At 40.2% G+C, this 11,449-nt stretch overlaps 1 protein-coding gene across 1 annotated transcript; it reads left to right on the top strand.

Annotated features, from left to right (window-relative positions):
* Positions 1-299: 299 nt before the first annotated feature.
* Positions 300-9,979, top strand: lclat1 (lysocardiolipin acyltransferase 1). The gene is made up of 6 exons (XM_017418955.3): positions 300-623; positions 4,667-4,834; positions 5,132-5,330; positions 6,463-6,609; positions 7,350-7,466; positions 8,317-9,979. The coding sequence occupies exons 2-6, from the start codon at positions 4,667-4,669 to the stop codon at positions 8,841-8,843; spliced, it is 1,158 nt and encodes a 385-aa protein (XP_017274444.1). The 5' UTR covers positions 300-623; the 3' UTR covers positions 8,844-9,979.
* The last annotated feature ends 1,470 nt before the right edge of the window (positions 9,980-11,449 follow it).

Raw genomic sequence — 11,449 nt, 5'->3', positions numbered from 1 at the left:
ATATCAGTGCCATAGTTCCTCTATCACTTGTGCATGAAATACCTGCACCGCTTCCATGTCTAACCCTCCTCTTTTGCACTACTGAAGACTTTATATGTGCAGCAAACTTCGACTGCTTCTAAAAAATATAACACTCGCGCTCACTATCAGCGTATGAAATCTATTCAGAGTGAGGGATTTGTGCTCCACAAGCTGTGCCTGTGGTTTACTGTATGTCTGTCACTGAACTCTGTATGACAAGCTCGCTCAAGCAGCGCCCCCTGTCGACGTGTGGGTGTAAGGACAGGTGAGAAGAGGTAACAAGTTGAGAGGACGAGGTTCAGTGGAAAAAAAAAAAAAACACTGCTGCGAATTCTCTGCGCCTAAATGCCGTGCCGTATCTTAGCTTGGTGGCTAGAAAAGCTACTACCTCAGGAAAAAGCCAATTAGGTGCGAAGCTACGTCAGCAAGCAGCGACGCTAAGCTCCCAGTGAGGCTGCTGCCAATGAGCTTTGCATGTTAGCTGATGCTAGCAAGCTGCTAGCGGGCTTGCCACTATGTCGCAACCAAGTTTTTGGACTTATTGGGTCTAACGTGACTAGAACTTCTGAATCTAGCTGTGGCTGCGCAGGAAAAACACAAAGGTGGGTGTATCTTTGTCCGAAAGTAAGTTGTACCTGTAGCCACTGCTTGCTAACTTGAGCTAGTTTTGACGCTTGTGTTTATGTTTTCTGTTAGCATTGCTGCTCGTGCTAGCTTGAATTTGACATTGCTGCAGTCAAACACATCAAATTTCAAAGTTTTACTAATAAGATATCACAGATTCTTTTAAATATGTTCGCTTATCTCTTCATATATCATTTAAAGTGTAGACTACCTTAATAGTTGTTCATTAACGTAGGGCTCACTCTTTCTTATTTGCATAAAACATTATAATTCAGTACTTTGTGATGCAATAGTAAGTAGAGGAATGATTTATATGAGAAAGAACAAAGCTCATAAATTAAAGTTTAGCTTTGCCTAACCTCGCATTTGTGATTTTCCTGATTGCCCCACCCCACCCATGGATTATGGAAAATGCATAGTTTTGATAACACATATATTTGTTGTTATTGTACAAACCGTACTAATCTGTGCATCAAATTTTTGTTCATGGTGCTGGAGATGAAACAAACAAAATAAAAGATCAATGCGATTGCTTCTGTTTTGGTTTCTATTATCTTGTTACTTCTCTGTTATCACTTACCTCTTCTTCTGTTCTGTCACTTACCAAGAAAACAGCATCAGAAGTTGAACCTGAGTCCAGGCAATAGATGTTTTTGCCTCACCAGCTACATTTGATAACATAATAATACCCTTAAGGCCTTAATCAGAAGACCATGAAGAAGATAATGTCTTGTCATCCTAACCTGGACTGGATCATATTCATATTCAGTAGTGTGTTGATCTTAGTTACATTATAGGCATGTGTGCACCTTAATTATACCATTACATCCTTACTGAAGTTTTTAGGCATCCTGTCACTCATTTTGTAGCTCCTTCTGCTCCATAATTACTATGTTTGCTTATTATGAAAAAAAACTTTGGGTTTTATTTCACAAAGACGGTTTGCTTTCAGAATCTGTCAACACCAGCTGCAGCAGAAAACGATAGCCTTGGTTAAAAAGAAGACAGACCTTTAGAGTGAGGGAAGAAAACGTATCTAATAATGTGATTTGTGAGATTCTGTGTGGGTGTAATGTTTTGTTTGACTTAGTGATGTAAAGAGGGTCTAATTTATTGCTCAGTGACATCTGTAACACACAAATGGGGAATATGAACAAAATATCTTATAAGCAACTCAAATTTGGGGGATAAATTTAAGAGTGTTGCCGCACATGTAGCCAGTTTCACACCTTGATGACCCTTGTAAAGTCTCTGTTTATTTGATTTTTCATTCTCATTTTATGTTTCTTCCGTTGGAGTGTGACTCAGTTGAAAAGAATAATACATCAGGCATTTATTAGTACTTATTAAATGAGTTTGACGATGCTTTGCTCTGCGTTTCCTGATGTGGGTTCGGTTGTTCATGTGATGTTACATAGAAAAAGGTCCCTGAAGCAGTCAGTATGGACCCTTTTAGATGTTTTGTAACAAGAAAAGCACAGGTTGGGAAAAAAAACCTAAAATTAGTGCTCCAGCAAAGCATGACAAGGAACCAAAACAGTTGTGCATTTCCTGCAAGACAACAAAATATCTCCTGTTTAAAGTTATAGAAATTAGACACTGGGACATGTTGTGTTAAACTTGTAGTGTAGCAAAGCACTGTAGACCTCGCCCCACTCGCGCGCACATGCTCACCACTTAAGCTCATTCTTTAGCTGAGACATGCTTGACCTCTTTACTTTGTTGAGATGTCTGGTCTGAGCTTGAAGTTAGGAATGCAAAATGACTGCCAGAGAATCCAGACGTGGATTGTGTGGAGTACATTGTGAACTGTGCGTGGAGCTGTGTTTGGGGGAGTGCAAATGTTTCTGTGGATGCCAAGTGTATTGCAGAAGGGGAAAAAAACACATTTATTGAATGTTTTAGATTTCATTGTTTACCTCATTTTTCGCTTCCCTGACTGTAGGTGTATCATTTTGAATGCTGGTCTCTGAATTGACCCATCTCTTGGTGACATCATCCATCCTGTGTTGTATTAGTTATTTATTTTTTCATGTGCAGGAAACCAAGCCATAATGGAGTGATTCTGCTGAGCAAGCCTGTTATTCTCACCTGTCATGCCTCATATTTTCCATGGTTAAGCTTAAACCCTTAAACCCTCATCGCCTGCATAATCATTTACACAAACAGTCTTGCAATGCACGCTGAGCCGCTGTGGTCGCTGCCATGAGAATCACTGCGTCATGTAGTAGTCAGCAGGGGCCAGTTGATGAGCGAGTTGCTTGAACCAAAGGTTTGTACAATTAAAAGATTAATTGTGGTGGATAGGTGTGAGCTGAAGTTCAGAGATGAGAGGAAAACACCTGCTGGGGGGTGGGGGATGATAAAGCTCCCTATTGCATCACTTCATACTTCATGCGTCAGCAAAGCAAGTGCCTAATTACTTTAATGTTCTGCAAAGTTTTATCTGCAGGGACTTTCTGGTACTTAGTTTGTTTCATTGGTAAATATAGGATCATCAAACCATTTGTCAGTGAAGGTTTGCATGTTGCTCTGCCTCTAATGCATGCTCTTTAATTTGTCAGATGCAGCCTACACAACTCAAACAGCTTTTTTTTTTTTTTACCTTCTGACTCAGTATTTTGTTACGACATGCAAACATACATCAATTCAAAGTTATGAAAATGTCTTACCAGGTAAGGTAAACTCTGGCTTATGGAACAAATAATAAACCCAAGAGCAGGCTGTATAAAGGCTTTGTTTCCTTCAGTTGGAGTTCCCTTTGACCAGATGGTAAATATGTCACATTTTGTCCCACATTAGTAACACCTGTTTCAGGAAATCTTTGCTCACTTTGTCCCTATTTGAATACAGTAAAAACTGCTCTGTAACACAAATGATGGTTAGCATTCAAGCAAACTGAACCTCCTTTAATGTGCCGTTATTGAAGAACTGTAGGGGGTATTGGGATGGTTGTAGGTTGGCTATAGAAGTTGATCATCCCTGCCAGCATCACTGAAATGATACTGGAATCCCTCTGGCATCTTTAGATGAGTCATTTTAACTCTTTAGTTACATCACAGACAAACGAAGGTCCTGTTATTTGGTTTTAAACTTCAGCTCACTTCCCTCAGGGATGCAGCCATCATGAGTATTTATGCAGCTTAGAAGTTAATTAGCATTCAGCGTACTAATTTAATGTTTAATTAACATATTTTTGAGAGTGGTGTGACTAATTGCCTCAGTTTGCTCTTTTATTATAAACCAGTTAGTTAGAAATGTAAAAAATGGATGACATAGTAGAGCCTTTAAAAAAAAAAAAAAACAAGGTTAAAATGAAAAAACTTCTGCCTTTTATTTAGTTCCTTATATACATTGTTTTTATTGTCCAAATATGTTACGTAATAAAAGGTTAACTATCAGTCTATAGTAATATTATTAATGGGAAAACAAATATTTTGCCAATTAAAGTTGTCATTTTAACAAGGCATGTTTTTTTTTTTTACATTTTCTGCTAACGCTTCATAATATTGACAAGATTTGAGTGCGTCGTTGGGTAAAACCCCAACACTGTATCACATTCGGAGAGCTACATTTATCTTGCTCACCCAGTGAACACGTTCTGTAAGGCCGCAGTCAAACTTGATTTTTGTCCTGATTCACCCACAGCTTATCACCCACCATCAGAAAGGTTCCCATATTTACATTCCATGCTTGGAATGCCTGTCCTGGTTTTTCCACTGTTTGTGGGGAAAATATGTCAAAGGAAAAGTAGAACAGGAGTCTTTAGAGATAAATATGTCAGTAATCTCATTAGTTGCATGTCGCTGATGGTGGTTTTTTTCCAGCCTGTTTTTATTGTGGCTATTCAAGCCAGGAAAACAAATTCCATGAACGGTACCTGTCCATTTCCTCTGAATGACTTTGTGCTGGTATTATATCTCTGTTTTTGTCCTCATTCTGTGTTTACATACCTTTAAAAAAAAATGCATTTAGCTAACTTTGATTTCTTCTGGAGCTAACTTTGTTTGCTCTCTTCCAGATGGCTGTGTCGGTGCGAGGCCTGTACTTTGTCATAACACTATTTTTGGGTAGTTTCTTCGGGAGTATCTTCATGCTGGGTCCAGTTTTGCCGCTCTTGCTGTTGTCGCCTGCTTGGTACCGCTGGATCACTGATCGAATTGTTGCTACCTGGCTCACCCTGCCTGTGGTACGTACACTAACTTTAATTAGCTTCTGTTTTTAGATTATTTGTTTTATTTTGACTTTCTGTATGCTTCTTTACTTAATTAGATCTGAACTTTTTAGTACTAGGTTTTGCAAGAACTAATGATTTGTTTTTTCTTGCTGCCATAATCTCAGTCTTTCCACCTTGTTCTCTTATTTTCTATTAAAAAAAATTCTTGGATTTATTTTTTGTTATTGTTTCTGATAAAACATCCTTCTGTTTTTATTATCACTCTCATAACCCTTCCCCTGCACTCTCTCTCTCTTCTTTTGTCTTTAGTCGTTGCTCGAGCTGGTATTTGGGGTGAAGGTGGTGATTACAGGAGATGGCTTTATTCCCGGAGAGCGAAGTGTGATCATCATGAACCACCGCACCCGCCTGGACTGGATGTTTCTTTGGTGTTGCCTGCTCAGGTACAGCTACCTCCGTCTGGAAAAGATCTGCCTCAAGGCTGGACTCAAGGCCGTCCCTGGCTTCGGTGCGTATACGGCAGGTGCCCTGCCCTTTTCCACTCACAGACGCACACTCGAACATTTGCGCAAGACAATGTCTGCTTTGCAGGGCATATCCGAAAACATATAATTGCATAACAAGATGCAGTGTTGTGCAAAAGTCTTTAGCCTCTTGGTTCGTCAGTTCTTGGAAAGAGCTTGAATTTTTTTTAACAACAGTTCTCGAGACTGTCTAAAGGTCTTTTATATTTTTTCTTTTTAGTCCCTGTGCTTGACTTTCTTCAGATGAATGTTTTTTATAATGGTTTCACAATCCATTTAACACAAGACTGTGAAACAATCAAGTGTAAAAACTTCTCTTGAACTCAAACAATGAACCAGAAATCTTAGCAAAGAATCGATTTTTAATGATTTCTTTCGACACTTTACTAGGAGTTGGTCAGAAAGACAAAATTGTGTTTCCATTTCTTTAACTGCAACAACAGATATGCCAAATAAACAAACAAACTGGAGTAAATTTTTTTTGAACAAAAAAAAAGGGATATCCAAGTAGCCATTAGTCACAAACTTAGTGGTGTGTGTGGTAAGAAGTTGTTTTAGGGAAAGTGAACAAATGAAGGATAGTGTCATGTTAAAAAGACTATTAAGGGGGATGAACAATCACTGAAAGGGTTATTTTAAAGACCAAAAGATTTAATTGAACACTTAACACTGGATCTAAGAGAAGCATGATCCTTTTCTGTAATGCAGGTCTTCTATGCCTGTATTATTACAGCATTATTTATTGATAAAACCAAAGAAATAAAACAGATTTCACCCTTTTGTCTTTGATATTAACATCATAGAATCAGAAGATATGTGTTGGTTCTTTGCTAGTTGTCATGTGTAGATACACCTCTTGCTTATTGCTTGATAAACTACTATTTTTTTTCACTTGATCTGTGTTAAATTATTCATCTAAAATAAAGTCAGGAACAACTGGACTGATAAAACAAGTTCAAAAGCAGCTAATGGTAAAGAAAAGACAAAAATTGTAAAGTTTAAATATAAGTTGTTTTTTCTTGTCTAAGAAATATAGGCCCGGTCTGTTTTGAAGTCTCACACGGCCAGTTAAAGATAGAGTTATCTGTTACATGTGTAATGACTTGCTCTTTGCAGGGTGGGCAATGCAGGTGGCCTGTTTTGTCTTCATTCAGCGTCGCTGGGAGGCAGACAAGAAACATTTGGGAAACATGCTGGACTACTTCTGTGACATCAGGGAGCCCCTGCAGCTGTTGCTGTTCCCCGAGGGCACAGACCTCACTGGTGAGACCAAAAATGGACACATTTCTGGGACCATTTACCTGTCTGTTACTTGTCCATCCCAGAAGGCGTGACCAGTGCTCGTGACACTCTTAAGCAAACACAATTTCAGGGTGGATAGACGTGACTAAATACATTGAGAAACACCATACATTGTTCTTTCTTCAAGATTTCCACATCATAATTAAGGTGTTCAGATTGTTTGCATTATAATTGGCCTGTTTATGGCTTTGAATGTTACCTTTGCCTCCCTGTGTGTGTGTTTGTTTGCTTCCATCTCCACATATTTGTGTTTAAGCATCTTAAACCTAAAGGCTTAATTTGACACATGAAACCAAGACATGCACACATTATGTTCTGTCGTGTTATGTGGAACTTATTGCGTTAGGAACATCCTAACGCTTACATACAGACCTTTGTCTTGAGGGTCACGTTCAGGCTATATTTAAGCTTAACACATTTCCATGAGTCAGCGCTAAGCTTGCCGAACATTTCAATTAAATAAGAATGACGAGACAGCTTTGAGAGCTTGCAGTTTAAAACTTTATCGGTAATTGTAAAACAATGACAAATTAATAGTCTAGTGAAGTTAAAAAATGTAGTCGTACAAAAATAAAATTCTGAGTTTATGTCCAACTTTAAAAGTGATAAATATGCTACACATCCAGAGTGTGTAATATAAGACAAACAAACTTAAATGAGAGTGTAGTTGCCTGAGGTTTATTTTGCTCTTCCCCCTGCAGAAAATACAAGAGCAAAGAGTGATGTATTCGCTGTACAGAACAACCTGCCAAAGATGGAGTACGTTCTTCATCCCCGCACCACCGGATTCACCTTCATTGTGGACCGACTACGAAAAGGTCAGGCTGATCCACACCACCAACTTCTGGAGCTATGTCATGTCTATATTCAACATGATAACAGTCCTCCTACAGTTAGTCTGGAGTCCGACGGCAGACACATGCACTCGGGGTGACTAATGTTTGTCCAAATAAAATTAAGCAGGCCACAAACCCTGTCATCATTGTGGAAAAACCCCATCAGCAAAACCAATGGAAAAGTTATCCATTACAGTGTTGACTATTGTTACTCCTCTAACATTTATAGATTCTGGCTGATACCTGTTATTTTTTTAAGCCCTAAACTTCTGCGTCATCCCGCTACAGCTCCCCTGTGGCTCTCACATTTCTGCATGAGCTAATTCTGGCAGTCCTCCAGGGGTCCTAAATACCACATCTGTCTTGTCCTCGCACACCCTGTTTGCTGATGATGGCACTAACTCTCCAAGCAGGTGTTGTGATATCATAGGGTTTAGCTTATTCTCCTCCCTCCCTCTCCGCACCGCTGACTGACACGATGTGCATGTTGTCTTTGTCCAGGTCTTCTGTGCCCCCTTTCATCTATTTTTATCACAATAGAGCTAAGCTGTGCAGGAGCAGACGCTGGCAGGTGTCATCCTGTACTTTTTGATATTTCATCTGGCTCTCCCTATTTGTTGTAAGGGCGGTGGAGATCATCTAAGACAGTATAGAGCTCAAGGTTGTGTCTCTGAATAATTAGTGGGGCTAATGAACTTGAATCCTGAAAGGTGTTTAACAGTTTCAAATCATTACATGGCTGCTTTATGCTTTTTTTGTCTATATTTTTTTTTAAAAATTGTCTTAACCAAAATGTTTCCCTTCATTTAAAATTATGTGTCTTTTTTTCTAGGTGATAACCTGGATGCCATCCATGATATTACAGTGGCATACCCCAAGAACATCCCCCAGACAGAACGCCACCTCATCATGGGACAATTCCCTCGTGAGATCCACTTTCACGTCCGCCGCTATCCCGTCTCGTCTCTGCCCGCCTCATCCTCCGACTTAGAGTCTTGGTGTCAGGAGCGTTGGGCTGAGAAGGAGATCCGCCTGCGGGACTTCTACTCAGGCCAGCCCCGAGCCTTTGACAGGGACGGCGTCGCACGCGTGCCACCTTGTAAATCGGAGCTGCGGGTGGCTCTGATCAAAGCTGCCTCGCTGCTGTATTGGAGCAGCTTCATCGCTCTGTGTTTCACCGGCCTTTGGCTCTGGGCCCCTTTCAGGCTCTATGTCCTGGTTATGGCTGTCGTGTACGTGGCCCAGCTGAAGCTGTTTGGAGGGCTGGAACTGCTGGAGATGGCTTGCCACCGATACTGGAAATCCATGGGCGCAGAAGGGGGTGAGAAACAGAAGGTGCTCGATGGAAAGATACAGTAGGAATGAACAACGGTTTTGACCGAGTAACGTGTTTGCACTTAAAACCAGCAGGGGCACTTAGTAGATTTGTTCTGTTGTGTTCAGTCCGAGGGCTATGGGCGTCCTTTTGAGAAACTTCAGGTGTCACATCTTAGAGAGTAACAAGGTAACTTCCTGATTGCGTGCAAGGCTTCAGCGGAGAGCTTATCTTTCCAATAAAAGGAATAAGTACACTTATCCTTGCTGGGTTCAAGGAATACATCACCTCTGATGTTTTCACTAAATGTTTTTATTTCTCTACTTGCACAAATGCTGTTACTAAATGTTGTTTTTAGTACAGTTTTATCAATTTACATGATTCATTTTTAAGATTGGTTGTTCCGAACTTCCGTGCGGTCATTTCATGAAACAGTGCTGTCAGTTTTTGTTGTTTTACTGCGATGTTTTTGAGTTTCAGTGTTTGCTTTGTTTCCATTGGTTTTATATCAGAAATGGATCCGAGCCATAATTCAGACCATCTGTACATTTGATGACTTGACTCTAAGCTTTATTCATTCAGCACTGTTGGCACGAGTACTTGTCTAATGTCATGTATTGCCCAAGGAATTAACAAGGAGTGTACAGGAATTTGCAGTACATGTATCATTGTTTACCTTTTATTAGGTCCAATTAGCTTTTTATACCAAATGGAAGATTTAGCTTTTTTTTTCAGTTGGTGCTCATGTCGATTCTCAGTCATCCAGGTCATGGTAAATCCCCCAAAAAATCTTTTAAAACAAAATAACTGGGGAGTCTTTAGGGTCTAGCTTACACAACAGAGCATCTCATGCAGTTTAAAGCTCGGAACGCCACACTCTTCAGTTTTTGAATTAAGAAAGCTTCCCGGACGGAAAGCGAAATATCTTCAACTACAGAATAGAAGTTTTTACTTTTTATTTTATTTTTTTCAGTTGGTCCTACAATTTCGCCTGTTGTGTTTGTCACTTCCCCAGTCTCATTTACTCAAGTAGATTTTGCACAGACAAGCCAAAGTTGAGGAAAAAGACACAAAAAGTTAAAAACTAAGTAACCAAACAGAATGCAGTCTTTCTTGTCAGGGAGGATCGGCTGCATAAGCCACTAGCAACGCTGCTCGTAGCTTTTATCATGAAATCAAATAAATAGCTGTAAAAAGCAGATGAGCTCCGTGTCCTTTCTGGGAATAAAGCGATGCCTTGTTGAGGCAGGATTTTGGTGGAAGAATGTCCTGTTGAGACAACATGACCCCTCGATGTGCCGGGTGGCATGACGAGCCAGACTTGGAGTGGAAAACTGGCCTGGAAGTCAACCTAATCCAAAAAAACCCGGTAATGCCCACCTCTCCCCGTGTCTCTCTGTCTGTCGAGGACTGGCATCGGCGCGCCTGCTAAACTCAATTAGCGAGCGACAGCTGAGAAAGCTGCTGCAGACTGCAGTTGTGCCAAAAAAAGGACAGAAATGGAAAACGGTTGGAGGCAGCGCTTCAAACTGTACCTTGCCCCTTACGTTGCTCTTAATTTTTACCTCGAATCAAATTAACCCGGTAGGAAATGTCAATTGTCTCGACACATGGCAGTTTCTGTGCAATGTTCGACATGGCTGACGACTTCGGCCTCCATTTGTGGGACTAATCCGTCACAATCCGCCACACAACAGAAGTGTCTTAAGTTTATACAAATCTCAAGTTCCCGTTCAAGTGTAAAAAAGGGTTGATTCCAGTCACTGTGATGCAGCTGTGTTAACAGTTTTATTATCTGCATGTAAAAGTTTACATGGTACTGTGTCTGTTTCCTCAAATTGTTTAAACTCTCAAACGAGCCACACTTTCCATGCAATTAATTGTCCTTCTGTTGTATTGAGTTGTTCAATTGCAGATGCTGGACTTCATTGAGGTCGCAGTCCTCAGGTAAACGTGGACACTGTTTAAAGCACTATCCATAAAGAAAGGTATATGTGTATATATATATATATATATATATATATATATATATATATAATATATCAATAAATCTACTATGTCACTTGATTAATTCTCCAGTTGTTTTGACTTTCTTGGTTTGTGCTGTTCAGGAAATATAAACACATTACCTGAGTATCTAATCTCACAGTGAAGGACAGTAGGTCATTTGATTTGACTGACAGTTTAAAATGTTGCACATTACTCAGCTAAAATAACTTAATTAGCTTTTGTGTAAGCCTTTTACTTTACTCAACACCGTTTCAATTATAGTGTGTTTTACCAACACCGACACTTTGATCGGCTGCAGGTTACCTTGTGTATAGTCGAGGCGGCTCTTTTAATCCAGAATGTACTCTAATAATCGCTACATTGCAGCGGATGAGTCAACAGGACCTTGAACATTCACGTTACACAACACACTGGCTATAGTTTGCCTTGTCTGTTTTGCGCGCGCACACACGTCTACCACAGACAGCCAAAAAGGTCAGGCGCTTTGAAGGTGAAGTGCAGTCGCCATAGTAACTCGTGTTGACTCCCATGTCTCCTGGCAACGGGATGTAGAATGATGTCAATGGAAAGCATGCTATTTTCAACTGGTGACAGAATGATGTCATTCCTTTGTGTGTGTGAGGAGAAAGAGAAAGGGGGG

Source organism: Kryptolebias marmoratus, linkage group LG10, assembly GCF_001649575.2.
Source record: "Kryptolebias marmoratus isolate JLee-2015 linkage group LG10, ASM164957v2, whole genome shotgun sequence".
NCBI classification, from domain to species: Eukaryota; Metazoa; Chordata; class Actinopteri; order Cyprinodontiformes; family Rivulidae; genus Kryptolebias; species Kryptolebias marmoratus.
This window is presented reverse-complemented; position numbering and strand designations above follow the sequence as displayed.

Bases quoted from the DNA above. Each gene is read 5' to 3' on its own strand.
- lclat1 (XM_017418955.3), top strand. From the start codon at position 4,667: ATGGCTGTGTCGGTGCGAGGCCTGTACTTTGTCATAACACTATTTTTG. The intron at 4,835-5,131 runs GTACGTACACTA...TTTTGTCTTTAG, and splicing joins CCTGGCTCACCCTGCCTGTG to TCGTTGCTCGAGCTGGTATT. The intron at 7,467-8,316 runs GTCAGGCTGATC...CTTTTTTTCTAG, and splicing joins TGTGGACCGACTACGAAAAG to GTGATAACCTGGATGCCATC.